Source organism: Pseudophryne corroboree, chromosome 10 (assembly GCF_028390025.1).
Source record: "Pseudophryne corroboree isolate aPseCor3 chromosome 10, aPseCor3.hap2, whole genome shotgun sequence".
Lineage (NCBI taxonomy): Eukaryota > Metazoa > Chordata > Amphibia > Anura > Myobatrachidae > Pseudophryne > Pseudophryne corroboree.
This window is the reverse complement of record NC_086453.1, coordinates 279,202,565-279,223,934: the sequence shown is the minus strand read 5'-3', so window position 1 is coordinate 279,223,934 and position 21,370 is coordinate 279,202,565. Positions and strand designations below refer to the sequence as shown.

At 42.5% G+C, this 21,370-nt stretch overlaps 1 protein-coding gene across 2 annotated transcripts; it reads left to right on the top strand.

The window, feature by feature from the left end:
* The first annotated feature begins 3,224 nt into the window (after positions 1–3,224).
* Positions 3,225–20,244, top strand: LOC134966510 (apolipoprotein A-I-like). Of its 2 annotated transcripts, none has more exons than XM_063943293.1 (4): positions 3,225–3,270; positions 4,327–4,396; positions 8,504–8,645; positions 19,467–20,244. In XM_063943293.1, exons 2-4 carry the CDS (start codon positions 4,354–4,356, stop codon positions 20,044–20,046), a joined length of 765 nt encoding a protein of 254 aa, XP_063799363.1. In that variant the 5' UTR covers positions 3,225–3,270; positions 4,327–4,353; the 3' UTR covers positions 20,047–20,244. The 2 variants fall into 2 exon arrangements, with proteins under 2 accessions (XP_063799363.1, XP_063799364.1); XM_063943294.1 differs by having other exon boundaries at positions 3,249–3,270; positions 4,307–4,396.
* Positions 20,245–21,370: the final 1,126 nt, after the last annotated feature.

The window sequence follows — 21,370 nt, the reverse complement described above, 5'->3', positions numbered from 1 at the left end:
AATCAGAGCTCACGAACGGGCACTTCATTTAACAGACACGCCGCTGCCGCCGGAGACCCAAGAGGGACACACATGAGAGGCGGGCGCTGTGCCCTCCATGTCCCTCCTTCCCAAAACCGAATCAGTGGCGGTGACTAGGGCGCCGCGCAGCCCTACGCGCCTCCAAGCACTCGCAGTGGCTACGAACCCCTAGTTACGCCACTGAGGGTAGACACACCAGGAGGGGTGAAACAAATGACTGAGGATCTAGGTAGACTAGAGGAATGTTCAAGAGTGTGGCAATTACAGTTTAATGCCAAAAAATGCAAAATCATGCACTTGGGTCTCAAAAATCGAAAGACTAAATATAGTATTAATGGCACTATACTGGAAACTACTGAGGAGGAAAGGGATCTAGGAGTCACTATTTCAAGTGACTTAAAGGCAGGGAAGCAATGTAACAAAGCAATGAGGAAGGCAAGTCAGATGCTTGGCTGCATTGGGAGAGGAATCAGCAGCAGAAAGAAAGAAGTAATAATGCCACTGTATAGGTCATTGGTACGGCCTCATCTAGAATACTGTGTTCAATTCTGGAAGACAGATCTTCAGAAGGATATTAATACATTAGAGAGTGTACAAAGAAGGGCAACTAAAATGGTGCATGGCCTACATCACAAAACATACCCAGAAAGACTAAGAAATCTCAATATGTATAGTTTGGAGCAGAGAAGGGAAAGTGGGGACATGATAGAAACTTTCAAATATATCAAGGGTTTTAACATCTCATCCTAACCCTCTGTTCCACGCTCTCTATGTACCCCATCTGTGTCACCACTGTCTGTCTCACGAGTAGGGCCCTCTTCCCTCATGTGCTTATACTTTTCTTACTTTAATAATCTGCCCAAATCCCGCAGTTTTTTTGGCCACCTGGAACTTATCTCTGTCATTTACTGGTGTAGTTATGCTTAGTTACCCTGTACTTGTCCTATATTGTCTTCAACTGTAAGTCACTGTTTTCCTGTTTTGATTATGTGCATATGTACTCTGTAATTGGGCGCTGCGGAACCCTTGTGGCGCCATATAAATAAAGGACAACAATAATAATAATAATAATAACAAAGTCCAGGAGGGAAACATTTTTCAAATGAAGAGAAGTATTAGATCACAAGGACATGCAGTGAAACTTGGAGAGGTAGGTACAGGGTAAATTTGAGGAGAAACTACATCACAGAAAGGGTAGTGGACAAGTGGAATAGCCTCCCATCAGAGGTGGCAGAGGCTAGGACAGTAGAGCAATTTAAACATGCATGGGATAGACATAAAGATATCCTTACAAAGAAATAAGGATCAAATAAGATTTAAGGTAAAAATATGGTAAAAAAAAAGGGGCAGACTAGATTGGCCAAGTGGTTCTTATCTGCCGTCAAATTCTATGTTTCTATTTTACAGTGCATTGCTGTTATTGATCTGGTACATTACCGTGTATGCACTAGCAGTATTTACTATATACCTTCTTTATTAAGTGGCCTAGACCATGCACTCTCTAATGCAGGCCTGGCCAACCTGTGGCTCTCCAGCTGTTGTGAAAATATATATCCCAGCATGCTCTGTCACAGTTCTAGCATTTCCTAATAGCAAAACTGTGGCAGGGCATGCTGGGACCTGGAACCTGCTCCCTAGAGGAAGGAGTGGGCACTCAGGCAGTGGGGCCTACCGGTGGTTTCCCTGGTACCCCTGTGGGCCAGTCCGACCCTGCCTGGAGAGCCACAGGTTGGCCACATCTGCTCTAATGGTTAGGGAGACCGATGTTGTGGATGGACACACCACTAGACATGGGCCCCTGCCAGTTTCCCCGGTGGGCCTTTGATCCCCCCCACCAGTCCGACCCTGGATTTAGTACAGCATGAGGAATGTAGTCAGAATGTCTACATTCAGGATTATGACATGTTCTGAATGTTGACAGTTAACATGTAGACACTGACATAAAACCAATACAGTCAGGGTTTTTTTAACAGAGGAAGGAGCCTGTGTGCAGATTTTGGGTGTGTTCCCTCCTATCCACGGTGCAGTAGGCTCTGGAATTGTGCCAGAGTCTATTGTGCATGCGCAGGTCTCTGGAAACATGATGCCCGCCATGTTCCAGAGACTAATTACTACTGCGCATGCACGGCAGCCATTTTGTCAGTGAATTTTGCAATGGCTGCAGCACCGACGCGGGACTCCTCACTGTCATTTCATGGAGTTGCATTATACAGAACTGGTAAATAATAAAATGGAAAAGTAAGTAATAAACTATGGGTGCAGTGTGAGCAGTGTGGCCCCCCTGATGCACCACATATATTGCACCCATTATACAAACGCCAATGAATATAGTAAAAATGCCGACATAGGAACGTTGACAGAATGTCTGCACATGAAATTTAGGGCTAAGGTAGTAATTATGGTTTAGGGGTAGGCTGCAATTAGGTTTAGGGTTAGGCTAAATTTGCATTGCTGACATTCTTACTGTCGGCATTCACAATGTCGCCATTCTGAAAAATCCAACCTCATATCAGCATTGACATTGTAAATATTGAAGTAAAATGTTGACCTTTTGAACGTGTTGACATCTTGAATGTCGACATTCAGGATGTTGACATGTAAAATTAGGGTTAGGCAGCAATTAGGGTTAGGGTGAGGTTGTATTTAGGGTAAGTGGTAGGCTGCAATAGGGGTTAGTCCATAAATAAGATTAGGCTGTACTTAGTCCTAGGCTGTAATTAGTGTTGGGCTAAAAATTAGAGTTGGGGTTAGGCTACAATTAGGGTTAGGTTGCAATTAGGGTTAGGTTGAGGTTGCAGTTAGGTTGAGGTTGCAGTTAGGGTTAGGCTAAAACAGCATTGCCGACAGTCTGACAGTCTGCATTCACAATGTTGACAGTGTGAAAATGCTTACATCATGTCAGTGTTTACACTTCTTAACATGTCAACACCCTGAATGTATTCATTCAGACCATATAGACATTATGGCATCAACATAATGAATGCCGATATTCTGAATATCAAGATTAATACCACCCCCTGATTATGACTGTGAAAACAACAGCAAACAAAATATATCAGAATTAGACATTGTGTTACAGTTTAAGTTTAGGAATTGCGTGTAACACATCACTGACAACATGTGTGACCTTTGTATAAATCGTGCCCTTCTTATCTGATTGGGTCAGTTCCCAGCAAGTGGTAGAAGCACTATATATGCCAGGTGGGGAGCAAGTCCAAGTCACACGAGGACCTGAAGCTTTACTGAATAGTAAGTTGTCTGTTCATTTACTGTGTGTCTGTGACCATTTCTGTTATTATTATTAATAATAATATTATCATTGTAGATTTGTAAGATACCACAGTGCCCCACAGAGCAGGTCACAAAGAGATGGGATTTCTGCCAGTATTCAAAGATATGATGGTTGTGGATGGGGCTAATAGGATGTGATAGGGAATTCTGTAAGCGGGGAGCATCACAGAAGAAATCTTGAAGTTGGGAGTGAGAGGTGGTTACCAGGGGCAACAGATGTAGATCTAAGACAATGAGAGTGCTCTCACGCGGCCTGTATGGAGGGGTGGTGTTGGGGGCTTTGTAGGTGAGGGTGACTCATTGGAGTTCCATTGTAGGGTACATGTGGACCCAGCTTAGCAACTTGCAAAGTGGTGCAGCAGATGTGTAACAGAGAGAGGAAGATCGGTCTTTCTGCAGCATGTAATATGGACTGGTGCTGGGGATAGATGTGCGAGGGGAAGGCCAGATGGGAGGATGATGCAGTAGTCAGGATGGGCGATGATGAGAGAATATGATAGTATCTTTGGTAAGAAAACAGCGTATTCTGGCAATATTTCTAAGGAATAGATCCCAAAACAATTTGCTGCTTAAGTTACTGTGGTATAACCTAGGGCAGAGATGGGGAACCTTGGCACTCCAGCTGTTGTTGAACTACACATACCAGCATGCCCCGCTACAGTTTTGCTCCTTGGCTATGCTAAAACTGTTGCAGGGCATGCTGGGATGTGTAGTTCAGCAACAGCTGGCGTTCCAAGGTTCCCCATCATTGGTATAGAGGATTCCGTAATCTTGTAAAAACTATCACTTCCATACCTTGGGATTTATTAAGAAGTTGTTATTGTTTCTAAAAACTGGGAATGTCCTGGTGATAACTGGAAACATGGGAGCCCCACATACGTATGCATATAGTGAATATGCCAATATTGTACAAGGGGAAGAGCATTACAGAAATAGATATATGAGCAGATATATTAATGACAGCAGGGTAACCTCCTTCTAACATCAATTACAGGTATTCTGTGTGTATTGCAGGTTGGTGATTAACAATTCAGTGCAACAATGAAAGTCCTGCTTCTGCCTCTGGCCCTGCTGTTCCTCACAGGTATCCAGCCTCGCGGCACATTATTATTATTATATACTATATTATTACAGGGAACCCGGCTATTGTCCAGAGTAATTCATAATGAAAGTTATCAGAACTTATCATACTTCACAATCACGCAGAAATGAACTAAGCATACACTTTGCAGGATTATGATCTGATCATTACAGTAACGGAAGCCGTAGGAGTGTTTCAGTTCTAACTTTGCAGTTAAAGTTCTGCATGCTCAGTACTGGTGAATATGGCGACGAATTAGAAGGCACTGAAATGTTGCACATTATTGCTGTTCAAAGAGTTGAGTTATTTCATGCATGGATTGCCGCGTCTAATGGATCATGTATAAAAATTAAGCAGGCAACCAGCAAAGGATTTTTTTTCAATGGGATGTGCCGGTCTGCTGGGAGATATATATATATATATATATATATATATATACATACCGACTCCACTTGTCCAGCACACCCCTGGTTAAAACACGTTTACTTGCTGCGGTGCCCTCTTAAGCGATGTAAGCTATTTGTAGAAGCGAAATATAAGCGGCACTCACCAGACTGCAGAACTTGAGTAAAAATGTTGAAAAAAGCTGTGGTAGAAGGTAACATTTCCGATGAGCTAAGTAAAGCATTGATGGTTGAATGCCCTATTGTACCTTTGTTTTATGTGGTCCCCAAAATCCACAAGAGCCTGCAATCCCCCCCCCCCCGGACGCCCAATAGTGTCCGGTAGGGGATCATTATATCAGATCATATCGATGTATTTAGACTCTTACCTGAACCCATGCATCAAACAGATTCCTTCGTACACACAACACACCACAGCTTTACTAAAAAAATTGGATATCATTGACACAACATCTGGCACTGTAACATTATGCAGCGTGGATGTGACTAGCCTCTACACTTGCATCCCTCATGATGCAGGTGTGGAGGCAGTCAGACAGTTGATTGTGGATAATCCATTATACATGGGTCCATCTGTAGAATTTTTTCTGAAACTTTTGTGGCTAGCACTCACACGCAACTACTTTCTACATGATGGGAGATTTTACCTCCAGAAGGCGGGGTGTGCAATGGGGTCCTCCGTGGCCCCATCGTACGCCAACGCCTTCATGTATGCTATTGCGCAAAAGCTGTTTTGGAGGGGTAACATCAGGAACCCTGAAATATGTCTATATGTGCGATTTATAGATGACTTGCTTATTGTATGGTCAGGGTCACAATCCTCACTGCAGGAGTTTTTGGATGATTATAATAGAACTGATAGTACTGCAAAACTGACGTACGAGATTAGTGATAACACCATTCACTTCTTGGATGTTAATATAGCGATAAAAGATATGAAAATCAGTACATCTTTATATGTGAAGAAAACAGACAGGAACACTATCCTGAGGAATGACAGCTTTCATCCGCTATCATTAAGAAATAGCCTGCCACATTCACAGCTATTAAGAGCAAGAAGAATCACATCAGAACCATCAGCACTAGTCCCCACATTGAATAATATGGTAAATAAATTAATTGATCGTGGATATAACAAAAAATTTTTGGAGCAAACTAAAAATAGGGTATTAAATATCCCATGAGAAGATACCCTGCGGTATGTAGAGAAAAACAATCTGTCAAGGGTTAACACCAGTACCATTCCATGGGTGACACAATTTACAGCTAAAAGTTCAGTTCTGACTAATAAAGCGAAGAAATGGTGGCCGATGGTCAGTACTGATAAAGACTTACCATTATTGGAACAATCCAAATTAATGCCTAGCTTCACAAGAGGTAGAAATCTTAAAGACCGCCTTGTCAAGCTAGACATTACAGATATGGGCAAGAAACAGCCAGAACACTTTCTAACCAGAAGGAATGGCTGCTATAAATGCATGGGATGTGTAACATGCAGGGCACTCTTAGCGGGAAGTACCTTTGCACATTCCCACACAGGTAAAAGATTCTCCATCAGATATGCGCTAGCTTGCAGCACCATGTTTGTCGTGTATATGCTAACCTGCCCCTGCGGGTTAGCATATATAGGTAAGACACAGCGACAATTTAAAGAACGCATGGCCCAACACAGAACTGCAATCAGACAGGCATTAGAAACAGGAAAAAGCGAACAACCTGTAGCTAGACATTGTATACAGGCAAGACACAGTGTCGCCAGTATCCGTGCGATTATTATAGACCATATCCCGTTTAAAATACGAAGGGGTAATCGGGCGAAGTTGCTCCTACAAAAAGAATGTTGGTGGATACATACCCTAGACACAATATCACCAAAAGGTCTAAATGAATCATTGGGACTACAATGTTTCCTATGAGTTAACCAAGGCAGGCAATAGTGTAGCATTCCTGGGTAGTCTTTTTATAATGAAACAATTGTAACAGTTTCAGAACTATCAGGTATGTTCAGTTTCCGATATGGTAGAGATATAGCATGATCTAGTAACTTCATTTACATAGCATAATATATTAGTAGTAATAATGCCACCTGTAATATGTGCAACGAAGATTGAAATATTGTGGTATATATATGTATGTATTTGAGTTTTATGAAACTCGGAAGGTTGCTAGGCGACCTGGACTCTCTGGCCGGTGGACGCGGCCCGCTGATGTCACGGATCCCGCGACACTGAGTTCAGACGCGGGCTCCGTGAATCGGGCAGGCGGCGCCGGCTGGGTGAGCACACCTGCTGCTAGTTTTTGTTAATTGGTGTAGGTATTTATATGTTTGTATTGGGCACTGTTGTATTCAAGCTGTCCCTGATGCTGGGGGATTGTCCCCGAAACGTAGGACCCTAATAAAGAATATTTCTACTCAAGTTCTGCAGTCTGGTGAGTGCTGCTTATATTTTGCTTCTGTATATATATATATATATATATATATATATATATATAATGCGACAGGAATCACATAGACGGAGTATAATCAACAGATATTGGCCCTCATTCCGAGTTGATCGCTTGCTAGCTGCTTTTAGCAGCAGTGCAAACGCTAAGCCGCCGCCCTCTGGGAGTGTATCTTAGCTTAGCAGAAGTGCGATCGAAAGGTTAGCAGTTCTGCTACTAAAAAATGTCATGCAGTTTCACAGTGGCTCGATACTTACCCCTACCTTGCGATGACTGAAGTCTGTTTAGTTCCTGGTTTGACGTCACAAACACTCCCCCGTTTCTCCAGCCACTCCCCCATTTCTCCAGCCACTCCTGCGTTTTTACCTGGCACGCCTGCGGATTTTTACCACACTCCCTGAAAACGCTGAGTTGCCGCCCAGAAACACCCACTTCCTGTCAATCAAACAACGAACACTCGAGCGACTGAAAAGAGTAGCTCGAGCTTGGGTAAAACTACAAAGTTTTGTGTGAAAGTACTTAGCGCATGCGCGCTGCGTACCATGCGCATGTGCATAAATGCCGTTTTTTCACCTGATTGCTGCGCTGCGGAAAACGTCAGCGAGCGATCAACTCGGAATGAGGGCCATTATTCAAAGCTCTTTGTTGTTTAGTTACATTTGGGTCTATTTACGGGATGGGGATAAAGTGGACAAAGATAAAGTACCAGCCAATCAGCTCCTAACTGTCATATTTCAAACCCAGCCTGTAGCATGGCAGTTAGGAGCTGATTGGCTGGCACTTTATCTCCGTCCACTTTATCTCCATCCAAGGTTTAGTAAATGAACCCCATTTTAAATCACACATTTCCTAGCAGTCATAGCCAGGCCCTTCAGTCACATCCTCCTTTATTTAAAGCAGACATTTCAAAATACTGTCATACCCAGAATTCAATCACATGACTTTCCAGATTGCAGCCAGACACCTTGCTAATGGATCTATTTGTGTCTCTATGGGAAATATGAGAGTATTTTGAAATCCTTAAATAAAGGAGTGTGTGACTGAAGGTGCTTAGGGTCATGACGGGGAGATGGGGGCGGCCAGGTGATGCCGGGGTTTAAGGAGGAGGAAGTTGTAAGTGAGATTGATTAATACAGAAAATTGACAGGTGCTGTAGAACAGCACCCCCTGTATTTCGGTGCCTGTCTATGTGTCATTACACCCCTGCACAATAACACAGTTTGTACTCTGTAATCCAATCAAAATTATCTGTGTTTTGCAGGTGCACAAGGACGTTACTTTTGGCAGAGTGATGAACCTAAACATGAAGAATCTCTACAGAGTATATCTAAAATATTTCATAGTGCAGTTGCAATTCTAACAGATGTTGTGAAAAACCTGGAGTATTCAGAAATTGCAAAAGAGTAAGAGATCATTCTCATGTCACAGTTAAAAACATAAATAAAAGCTTTAATACAAACAATAGAGTATATGTGTAAAATGGGATTGGAAATCTAAGGGTAAAGACCTATTACACTAGGACTTTAAGTGTTGTAGACCAGTGATTTTAGGAAGTCAGCAGATCCTGAATAGACCAATAGTTCTTGTGTGTAGGTGTTGTAGTAACAAGATTGTAAGAGGTGAATTGCTATAGGTAACAATTAGTAGATGGTCAGCTTTTGCAAACTAGAGCTATAAAAGATATGTTGTAGACCAGTGTTAATAGAAGGTCAAGTGTTTTAAAGTAGAGTTACTGTGGTTCTAGGATGTGACGTGCTGACCAATGGCTTCAAGATTTCAAATGTTGTGGACAAGTCATTCTTGGTGGTCAGATTTTATAGTGAGCAGTGATCCTAGAAGGATCAGTGATTGTAAGTGGTTTAGTACTACAGACTAGAGATTCTAACCGTCATATGTTCTAGATCAGTGGTTCCAGGAAGTCAAGTATTATACTCTAGGCCAATGATTCTTGGATGTCAAATAATGTAAGTTAAGTGATGATGACTGGTGGTTCTACAGTGCATCTGGAAAGTATTCACAGTGCTTCACTTTTTCCACATTTTGTTATGTTACAGCCTTATTTCAAAATGGAATTAATAAATTTTTCCCCTTCAAAATTCTACACACAATACCCCATAATGACAACGTGAAAAAAGTTTAGTTGTGATTTTTGCAAATTTTTTTTTTTTTTTTTAATCTGTTTATTGGTAAAGAGCAAAATACAAGTGCAACACACATATTGCATACAACAACTGTATATCGATAATATCAAGTCTCAGGTTATTTAGGAATGTATAACGCTATTTTCATACAAGAGCAATCACGTACATTAGTAGAGGGAGTGACAGTAACAGTAGTTACGGGCATTGCTAAATACATTGCAAGGATCCGTCATCTCTCGGTATCATGCCATTAACAGTGTGTATGTGCTAGTCTAAAACATTGTTCCTGAAAACAGTAAAGTTGGGGTTAGAAGGGTGGTGATCCCCTCGTAAGCATTTCCATATTGTACCATGTAGTATATTTAACCACTTTCCGCATGTTATCACGAGTTTGTTGTGGTAAGGTTATCACGTAGGGTAGCCATATATTAAAAAACTTGGAAGAGTTGGATTCCGCTCTAAGAGAGCATTCAATCCAGTCCATTTGATATAGATGCGTCAGTCTAGGGAATAAAAGGGTCATGGGTATAGGGGTTCCGTGTATCCATTGGGATAGTATAGTCTTTTTCGAAGCTGCCGCTATCCTAGCTAATAACATTTTATTGCCTGTAGGTAATGAGCAGCTATCATAGTCATATTGGTTCCAGAGAGCCCAGAGTAAAGTTGGTTTGATAGGGATGTTTAGAGTCGTTGTAATATAATTACAGACGTCTTTCCAAAATAGCTGTATTATAGGGCATGACCAGAGGCAGTGAATGATGTCAGCATCATGTGTGGAGCATTTGAAGCAATTGGAGTTATCAGAGATGCCCGTGAGGTATCTGAGACGGGGAGTATAATACGCCCTGTGCAATATTTTTAAATGCATTTCTGCATAGGAAGAGGATACTAGATATTTATTAAGTAACATATGCCAATGTATTATGGTCTGTAGAGGGATGTCTGGTAGAGTGGTCGACCATTTAGCTAGGCCTGTAGTTTGACTATCTAGGTCAATTTGTCGTCTGGTGTGTGTATAAATAAAGGATGTTGGATAGGAAGACTGGGGGTTTAAACGCAGTTGGGTGTCTAGGGGAAAGTTATAATCTGCTGGTCGTAAACGTGTTATCAATTGTGTTGCAAAGCTGCGTACTTGAAAATATGCGAATAGTGGTATATGTAAGTTCGGGAATTTGTGCTTTAATTGCGACCAGGTAAGTACTTCGGTGCAGGTGACATTTAAGAATTTATATATTAAACGTAGGTCTTGGGAGTACCAAGTCTTGATAATGGCATCTGTGTCTCCGCCTTGAAAATTTGGGTTATGCAGGAGTGGTTGGAATAGGGAGCAGGTAGGTGTCAGCCCTTTTCGTTTTCGAAGATGTTGCCATGCTTTGTATGGTGCGAGTAGCAACGGGTTCGAGCGGATGGACGCCTGTGTGAAGGGGTCTGAAAAATGTAGTATGGTAGCTAAAGTACCATGGGATAGCATATTCTGTTCCAAAGATATATTAGTGTAGTCAGAGGAACCTCTCACCCAGTCAAGGGCATATCTGTAATTAGCGGCTAGAGAATAGTCTTCTGGGCATGGTATATTCACGCCACCCAGCGTTGTCTGTTGTTTCAGTTTAAAGAGGGCTATACGTGGACGTTTGTTTGTCCATATGAAAGTGTTAAGGGCCTTGTTAATTGTTTGTATATCTCGTTTGGTCAAAAGATATGGGAGCATTTGGATCGGGTATAATAAACGGGGAAATGAGATCATTTTGTATAAATGGCATCTACCTATATATGAGATTGGTAAGTTTTGCCAGCGTGTAAAATCTTCAACCATTTTGTTAATGGCACGGGAAAAGTTCAGTGGGTACAACTCGGCTAGGGTTGGTGAGAAGCGTAAGCCCAGGTATGTTATGAAACCAGACGCCCATTTAAAGGGAAATCTGGAGCCCCAATTTCGTGTGGCCTTGGGTCCAAGAGCCAAAGCTTCTGTTTTATCGAAATTGATTAGGAAGCCCGAGATCAAGTGGAAATCATGTAGCGTAGCCAGTAAAGAAGGGAACGCCTTTATGGGATCACTAAAATATAATAAAAGGTCATCCGCAAAGGCCGAAACCTTCACTGGTTGTGTGCCGATTTTTATTCCTTCCCAGGCAACATTTTGCACGCAAGTGCGTATCAGTGGGTCTAGGGCTAGGTTAAAAAGTAAGGGAGATAAGGGGCATCCCTGGCGCGTACCTCTATGTAAAGAAAAGGTTGGTGTGTTCAATCCATTTATGGTTAGGTGGGCTTGTGGATTAGAATAAAGCATATTAAAGACTTTAGTGAACCCCTCTCCGAATTGTTGAGTGTGGAAAATTCTAAGTAGATGTGCCCATGATACACGGTCAAACGCTTTGTCAGCATCACAGCTGACCACGAGTGCCTTAGATGTTGTGGAGTCTTTGACACTAAGTATTGCTGCTATTAGGGTTCGTACATTATGTATTGATGTTCTAGTTTTAACAAACCCCGTTTGGGCGGGGTGTAAGATACGTTTTAGTATCAGTTGGAGACGAGTGGCCAATAGTTTGGTGATTAGTTTTAGATCTTGGTTAAGAAGAGATATGGGTCGGTAGGACTGGACATATGATGGGTCTTTACCCGGTTTAGGGAATACTACTATTCTAGCTTCTGTGAATCTCTGGGGTGGTGGGGACCCTTTCAGCAGTGAGTTAAACAACGTCAATAAATATGGTGTTATGTGGGGAGCTAGCATTTTGTAATATACTGCTCCAAACCCATCCGGGCCTGGCGACTTTCCATTGTGAAGTGATTTAATCAAGAACAATAGCTCTGTGTCTGTTATAGGGCACGTTAGTGAGTCTCGTTCTTCCTCTGTCAATGTAGGTAAGTTTGCTTCGTCCAAAAACTTCATGCCCTCTGTGGGCCTATCTAAAGGTTCCGCGTATAGGTTTGAATAGTATTGTAGGAAGGTGTTTGACATAATTTGTGTATCCATAGTTGAGGAAGTCGAGTCGGTATGTAAGCTAGTTATACGGGAGGGTGCAGTGGATGATCTCACTAAGTTGGCCAATAATTTACCCGACTTATTACCCCCTCGGAAGAATTTATTCCTCTGTACGTCATAGGAGAAACTGGCTCTCTCAGTGAAAGTGCATCATAGAGATGTTTCGCGTCAATATAATTTTGTCTGTTGTCTGGGGAATCATTTAATGTCAGTGTATTATACGCTGCGGTCAGAGCCTTGCTCAGGTCACTCAACTGGGTATTCAGGTGTTTACGTTTTCTGGAAACGTATTCTAATATTTGTCCTCGGACAACTGGTTTGGAAGCCGACCAAAACAGATTGATATCGTTCTCATGAACCTTATTATCCTCAGTGTAATTAAGGAAGGCTCTGGTGAGAAATTGTTTAAAGTCCTCAGAAGTTTCTAGATAAGCGGGGAAACGCCAATTATAGGACCTAGGTAAGGGAGTGTCTAGGTTGATTGATAACCAAATCGGAGCATGGTCCGAGAGTGAGATTGGTTCAATTTTAGTATCCACTACATGGTGTAGAAGAGAGTCAGTGATCAACCAATAGTCTAATCTAGAGGAGGAATGGTGTGGGTGTGAGTAGAAGGTATATTCTCGAGCGTCTGGGTTGCGAATTCTCCAGGGGTCGGACAGTCGCAGAGAAGTGGTGAGTAAAGTGAGTGAGGGTGGAGTGGTGATCGTATGAGTACCGGTCATAGTTGTTTTGTCTATACCAGCTGACTGTACACAATTAAAGTCCCCTCCCATGATAATTTCTCCCTCTGCCCAATCTTGCAAATTTTTGTAAATATCAGAAAAGAATGATGCGTTAGGGCCATTTGGGGCATATATGTTGGCTATCGTGTAGGGCGTATTTAGTATTTTTATTTTCAAAAACAGGAATCTTCCCTCTTGGTCGACCAAGCTATCTAAGATAGTGGCAGGGAGTGATCTATTGAGGATAGTTAGCACTCCTCTACGTTTGGATGTGAAAGAAGCTGTTCTATACTCTCCAACCCACGTATCCCGTAATACATTCGGATCTGATATCCGCCAATGAGTTTCCTGCAATAATACTATGTCTGGTTTCAGTCGTTTCAGACAGGCCAGGACCTTTTTCCGTTTAATTGGGGTGTTAAGCCCATCTACGTTCCAAGATACTAATCGAAATCGTGACTGCAGTATTGTGGAAGGGTCATGAGTCGACGGCATTCAGCCGATTCCAACCCTAGGCCATTCACGGGGAATAATATACCATAACTGTCGATCCCAGTCCGTCCCAGCGAGCGGACCGATGTGGATCGTTGATGTTAAATAATAAGTGTAAAACATTAGATACATTCCTATCATTGTACGCAAACCATGTGTGTGCACAGTGTCAATATTATGAACTAAGTTATAATACCATTTTAACTTTTTGCGAACCCAAATGGGCGCCCTGTTAAACAAAAACAGTCTCCAAATGGAGAGCAGTAAAACATGTAAGGAGGATATTCTCCAACCTGGTAACCAGGAGCACCATATTCTAAAACAATATGACCAAAGATGAGAAAAGAGGGTGAGTGGAAAGGGAGGAGACAAACAGAACATTGTCAGAGACAATTGAACAGGGGAGAAGTTATACAGAAAGAAAATTAGTAGAACATAACCAATATAGTACCGTCGCACCATAGCCTTTTCCAGGCTCCAGTCGCTACAGTAAGCCTTCTTCACATTGTAGAAATACCTGCTATTCAGCTTGTCAAACAAAAATGCGTTATTTGACTGAAACATAAATGAGTCAAGTAATGATGGCGATCAACCCACTTGAGAAGAGTGTATTAAGTCAATCAGCATCATCTGTACCCGATAGAGGAGCTGCATCCAAGGAGTTCACAAAATTTCTAGCCTCTTGCGCTGTTTCAAAAAAGTGGACTTTTCCACCATAGGTGATTCTCAGCTTGGCTGGATACAATAACGCAAATCTGTGGCCCATCTCGAAGAGGCGCTTGCAAATAGGTGAGAATTCTCGTCGTCTTGCAGCAACCAGATATGAGAAGTCTTGGAATAGTAGAATTCTGGAATCTTGGTATCGGAGATCCGTGTGTCTTCTATAGGCCTCCAGCAATCGAACCTTATCGGCGTAGTTGAGAATTCTCATGATGACCGGTCTGGGTCTATCTCTGCCAGACTGACGATCAGGACCAATTCGATGGACACGTTCCACCAAGATGGAACCTGTAGCAGATACGCATCCTAGCTCTCTGGGTAGCCACTGGGAGACCAGAGCCATGAGTTCTGAGAATTTCACAGATTCTGGTAGGCCCACCAGACGTACATTATTTCTTCTATTCCGATTTTCCAAATCTTCTAATTTGTCTTGCAGAGATGTCATCTGCTTGTCGTGTTCCATCTGAGTTGTTTTAGCTGCTGATAGATCATCCTCTAAATCCGAGATTCTTTGCTCTGCCTCCGAGATACGTTGATCATGGGCTGTGAGTTGTGCGAGCGCTGAATCTAGAGAGGTTTTCAAAGGTGCCAGTTTTTGATCTAGCAGGGATGATAGTATGTTTGTGATTTCATTCGTGGAGATGGATTTAGATGGATCCATAATTGGTGCGGGTTGTCCCCGGGGGCTAGAGCCTTGACTATACGTAGGGGAGACGGGGGCACTACTAGCGGGATTTTCACGATTTTTGCCTTTACCCGACTGAGCACCCCGTGGATTACGTAATGATTTAGACATGAATTTGTCCATAGCAATAATAGACACACTTTAATGTGCACTTCTAGCCTGCAGTCTGCAGGGGGCGTCAGGCTTATGTTTCTCCTATGTGTTTCCACGTTACTCCACGTTACTCTTCTCCTTATCTCCCTTTTCCTCTCCTTTCCTCTCCTTATTGAAATTTGAAGGTAAGAAAATGCTTAATATCAGAGGGGGGGGGGGGGGTGTCAGGTGAGGGGGGTTTTATTCAGTCGGTGATGCTGCAGTGTCTGGCTGACCAGCTTAGAAGTAGATGGTGTCTCAGTATGGGTATGGAGACTGCAAGGCCCTCTGGTGGATGAACTGCAGATAATAATGGAGGGTCTAGTCACCGCTGTTCAGTATACCCCTTTGTTATATCACTGCCCCTCTATCTCCTTGCTCCGCTGGGGTCCCTCAGATAAGTGTAATGAGATGTGAAGTTACTTACAGGGCCCAGCAGGAGTGGAGCGGCAGATATGTGGCAGCTGGGAGCCGTGGGCGTGCAGCTGGGGCCGTCTCCGGTCGTCCTGCGGCCTCGTCCCGCGTTGCTATGCTCGGCGGCTCTGTGTAGTGAGGGTGTGCGGTGGGTGTTAGAGAAGGTCCCTCAGCCGCGGCCAGCGGTAGCGCGGGTGTCCGGTGTCCTGAAGCTGATCTCGGCCGGATCTGTGAGTCTCCGGAGCCACCTCCGGTGTAAGGTTAAAATCGAGGCCCCGGCTTGTGGGCTTGCCCTAGGCCGCAATCCGCGGGAGTAGTTAAAACTACTCTCCGATTCCGCGGCTCGTTCCGGGGTGCTGCCGTGGGAGCAAGGGGGACAAGAGGGGCACTGGGTGTTAGTTTGAGGCCCTGGAGTGGGCTATTTAGTTAGTTAGAAGCCCCGTTTTGCAGGAGCTCCTATGATGCACCTCTGTCTCCCCCTGCAGCCAGACCACGCCCCCCGCAAATTTATTAAAAATAAAAAACAAAGTAGTTCTAGTTGGTCAAACAATGTAAAACAATGGTTCTGGGTTTTCAAGAATTGTAGATTGGGGTGTGGATCATAGGGTTGACAGTAACTAGGCTGACAGTCATTAGGTCAACAACTATTGGTCGACAGTGACTAGGTTAACACCTGAACTAGGTCAACACATGAGTTTTTTTTTTATAATTGTTTGGTGTCCTTTTCTTCATAAAGTGACAGGGAACCCAAATTAGTGCACTATATCCCCTCACATGCTTTGGGCAAGGTGCCTCGCTCTGCTACCACTGTGGTCAGCATTGTTCCCAATCATAGTCCACGTGGATCGTAAAGTATGAAAAAGTTAAAAAAATTAAGAAAAATTTGAAAAACCCATGTTGACCTTTTTCCATTTCGACCTTGTCGATGTCGACCTAATGACCATCTTGACCTATAGACCATGTCAATCTAATGCATGTAGACCAGTAGTGGTCGACCTAATGAGTGTCAACCCAAGTGCAGTCGACCTAAGGACCGGATCCTGTAGATTGATGAAACAAGGAGATCTGTTGTTTTAGACCAGTGATGATAGGAAGGCAGATAATATATAGACCAATGGTCTATCTATCTATCTATCTATCTATCTATCTATCTATCTATCTATCTATCTATCTATCTGTCTGTCTGTCTGTCTGTCTGTCTGTCTGTCTGTCTGTCTGCCTGTCTGTCTATATTATGTACAATATAATTTCTGTTGGTTTACATGGTTGCTATCATTTTCATTTGGAGTCCTTGCAATGTGTAAAACAGGCCGTACAGCAAAAAACCCTTTTCGGGAATTTGATACATTAGTGAACCTATATTTACATTGTGAGAACTTTGTGACTGAAAATTGAGCTTTTGTGGACACTTGGCAGTGTTGGCTAGATAACGTGCACATTGCGATTTAGGCATACAGTAGGCATGCACAGGAGAAAGCACATTTCTTGCACCAGAGCCAGCGGAAAAACACAAAAGAAACAGATTTCCAAGGCTGATTGTTAGGTGGGCAGAAGAGTAATACTCTGGCAAAACCTGAAGTGGCAGACTACACTCGCTGCTGCATAGATCAGATTTATACACTGGTGTGGACAAAGCAGAAGTTTGCGCTTTATTTATAAAACAAACGATGCGTACTGTGTTTTACACCAGTGTAGCTACAGGCCTCCTCTGTGCACATTTACACAAGCAGGAACTGTGTGTCAGTGTGTGAATGGGCAGAGATATCGTTAAGAGGTACACATCCTAAATCTAATCTGTGAACTTTGATTTTTTTCTCTAACAATATTGCTAGCTATTAGCCTTACTTGGGACAGTTTTTAAATGCATGTGCTAATTTTGTGTGCATAAAACCTTTTATTACGTGCTTTGAGTGAGATGCACTTGAAGGCCTATTCTCCAATAATCCTGATAGAGCATTACAAATCAAGGTTTTAACTCACCATGCTTTTGTGGCAGCAGTTCCAAAACTAATGACTTTGTTCTGGTGCCGCAAACCTCTAACACTGGACCATTAACTGGTAATATTAGTGGCAGAAGAATACATTTCCAGGATTTGATCTGAGGGCACACATGGGTACTGCAAAGGCTGGAGGAGCTGAAGGGATACAGGGTCTAATTCAGAGCTGATCGTAGATGTGTGAAAAAAAGCACATCTACAATCACAATCTGAGGCATGCCGGTGACACCCAGCACAGGGCTAGTCTGCCCCACATGCCAGGCCACCCCCCTTCCCTGCAGAGGTGTGAAAGGGTCGCAGTAGCTGCATGTGATGCCAAGCAGCAGCCACTGGAGCATGAAGGGCCCACCGAGGGTATGCAGTGGTAGGGGCCCATGATTAGAGGTGTGGCCAGCCTCCAAATGGGGTGTGGCCAGCCACCACAGAGGTTTGGCTAACCATTATAAAGTACCTGGTCTGGACTCCTTGATAATTTATATCGTAATTAATGCTAGTGCATGCATGATAATGTGCCAGATTAATGACAGCAATGTACTGTAGAGAATACATCATAATCCTGTGCAGTATAAGGTAACATATGTATAATATATAATTTAAGTGCACAGTCTAGAACCTGATCCCTAGAGGAAGGAGTGGGCCCTCAAGCAGTGGGGCCTACCGGTGGTTTCCCCTGTACCCCTGTGGGCCAGTCCAAGCCTACGCCCACGACTGCCTCTGCCTGTCAATCAGGCAGAGGTGATCGCACCAGTGAGATGCTTTGCACACACCACCATTGCAGCGACAAGGTCTGAATTAGGCCCACAAATGAATTATATGATTTCTACATCCCTACACTCATTTATGGGGACACTTGGCACAGTGGGTCTGCACAGTACATTAATAAATGTTCTATAAATTACATACTAGTAAAACATCCACATGTTTACGGTAGCTGAAGAGCATGATGAATGGTCATCAAAGGCCTACAGTTTAGTTGGAAATGTCCAGCACAGAGGGGCATATACAGGCACACTCATTTCCTAGAGGCTAGCAGCCACTTCATGCAAAATAATGGGGTTCTGTTGCACCCCGATGGGCTGTGTGTGAGCCAGGGGATTGAATAAGAATGGGACATCTGGACTGGGAGCTTTGCCTCCCCAGTGGTCGAAGTATAATGTATTGGGTTCATTAAGACCCCTGTCCAGTGAAGATGGTGTTAGCTACCGCAGCCATGTTTTGACAAGCTAAGCTTTGGACCTTTTTAAATAGCTGTCCCCACAGCAAACTATGTAGCTGTCCAGGGCTGGATTAAGGACCACACTGCCCTGGGGCAGAAAATGTTCACGGGCCGATAGTGAGAAAGGGAGGAGCTGTGACCTTGGCTGTGTGGGTGTGATAAGAGCTACATGGGTGTGTACACGATAAGCACAAATAACTCCCTAAATACATAAAAATAGAAACATTGCAGAATTTTGTGAGAAAATAGAAATACAAATTTAATGCGATTTTTACAATACGTGAGGCCTGGAGCTGTAGCTACATCCACCCCATTGTTAATCTTACCCTGGGGATGTCTACTGCCTTGTCTGTTGCTTGCAAAACAGGAGCTCTATCTAATATTTATTATTTTTCTGTTACATTTTTGTGAAACTTAATTCTGCCTTAAACATGTGGAAACATCCTTTCCCACTTTCTTTAACGTCAGAGGTAGCCTGATAAATAATTATTTAAGGAATATACTTTAGGAAACTTTCAGCCCAACATTTAAAATGTAATTAATTCAATATATTGTGTCAAGTAAAAATAGTTCTATAATACAGTTGGGGCATAGTGTTCACAAGAACGTCTGTGTTCTCGAAGGCTCCATAGCACAAAGCTGCTCTCCTGTCTTACACTACCATTGATTGTCATGTAGGGTGTAAACACTTACAGATTTATATATTGTTTCTGCAGATACAAACTTAAGGAGAAGTTGCAAGAAGCAAAGGAAAATGCTAATAAAATGGAGGATATTATCGAAGACTACTTTGAAGAAATCAAGAAGAAATTGGATGAGGAGCTTCTTAAAAACTTCCCAGTGTTCAAGACCAAGGTTGTACCTATTATTGAGGACTTTGACGACAAAGTAGAAGAACATCTGAAGACATTTGTTAAGGAAGTTGTGCCCATAGGATCTGAGCTTTTTGATGGTGTAAGTAAGCATGTGACGAGCTTCTTGGAAAATCTGGGATCCGTAGCAGAGAAGGGTCGGGACAATCTGCGAGAAGAAATAGACATCCTGCGTGGCAAGCTGCAACCTTACGTGGATGATGTCCGGGCAGAGTATGAGAAGTATAGCAAGGAGGTGAAAGATGGAATGAATGACAAGGCTTCTGAGCTAAAGGAACAAATGAAAAAGAAGGTGGATGAGCTAAGGGTGAAAGCTAAACCTTATCTCAAGTCTCTGAAGAAACAGGCTGGTGAAAATGCTGAGGAGGCCTGGCAACATATTGACAAATTGCTGAAGGAACTTTATTTGTCCAACGATCAATAATAAGAGCAACATCAGAGGAGAAATCAAGACTTGCAATTGTCCTTGCTCAGAAATGATGACTACATTGATTAATGTCATTTATTGAACATAACCTATCTGGAATATTTTATTACATTTTATTTCATAGTCCCGTCCCACACTATATTTACTACAATATTTCCATCTAATCTTCCCTCATTAAATTTGTAGTAAATAAAATTGCTTGGACCTGTTTTTTTACAGTACATTTTAATTGAGTCTATCGCGCTTGCTGAGGTACGTCTTTAAGAGAAAGCAAGACATACAGTAGCACATGGTTGTACATTTTTGCACTTTAACAGAACACCATACAACTGTGCCTAAGGATGACAGGGAGCACAATTTACTTCATTCATGCCTAGGGGTGCCGTGAAAAATGCGGATACTCTAGGGCTCCGTGATTCAAGAAAGTTTGGGAACCACAGTCTTAAGCATTGAAAATAAAATAACTTATACAGTAAAAACAGAATTTAACAGCCTCAATGCACATTTCTATGTCTTTTCCTGTTTTTATACATGTGTGAGTTGCTGTATCTTCCAGTTGCTTTCATGGAAACTTAAAACATATATACATTATACCTTTCCAAATTGCAAAATATAATGCAGTGTACAAAATATTTATTACCTTTTTTTATATACAGTAGTGCAGTCATATTCTGTAACACTTTACATAGAATAATTGTTCAATTACATCAATTCCTGCCCCAGTGGAGCTTACCATCTATATTACCTACTTCATGTACACACACGCACTATGGTTTTTGGATTGTGGGAGGAAACTGGAACACCTGTGGAAAACCCACGCAAACACAGGGAGAACATAACCAACTCCACACAGATAGGGCCTTGCTGGGAATTGAACCCAAGGCCTCAGTGCTGTAAGGCAGTAATGCCTAACTACTTACATTAAATTGCACAATTCCTTTTCAATCTCATCAGTTGGCTTTTTGGTATATTGTTATATTGTGTTCAATGTTCTCTGGTGTTTACTGTTGTAAAGCAAGTAGTTGTTTCTGTCTGCTTTACAGATAGTTTTAAGTTTCATTTTGACATATGTGACCTGAAGAGCATTCATTATTCAAAAAGGAAATGTGGAAGTGATGAACACTGCTAAAGAAAACAAAATAAGTTATTGCTCAGTTGTGAAGTGAATTCTATGATAAAGTGTTCATCCTCATCCCACATGCTAAAAAGATCATTAATGTGACGGCCAGAGAACATGTCTAACATCCAAATGATTCCACCACACATGTTCCTCCTCAAATAAGCTAATTTAGAGGTTGCTGAAACCTGGGGTGAACCTGGT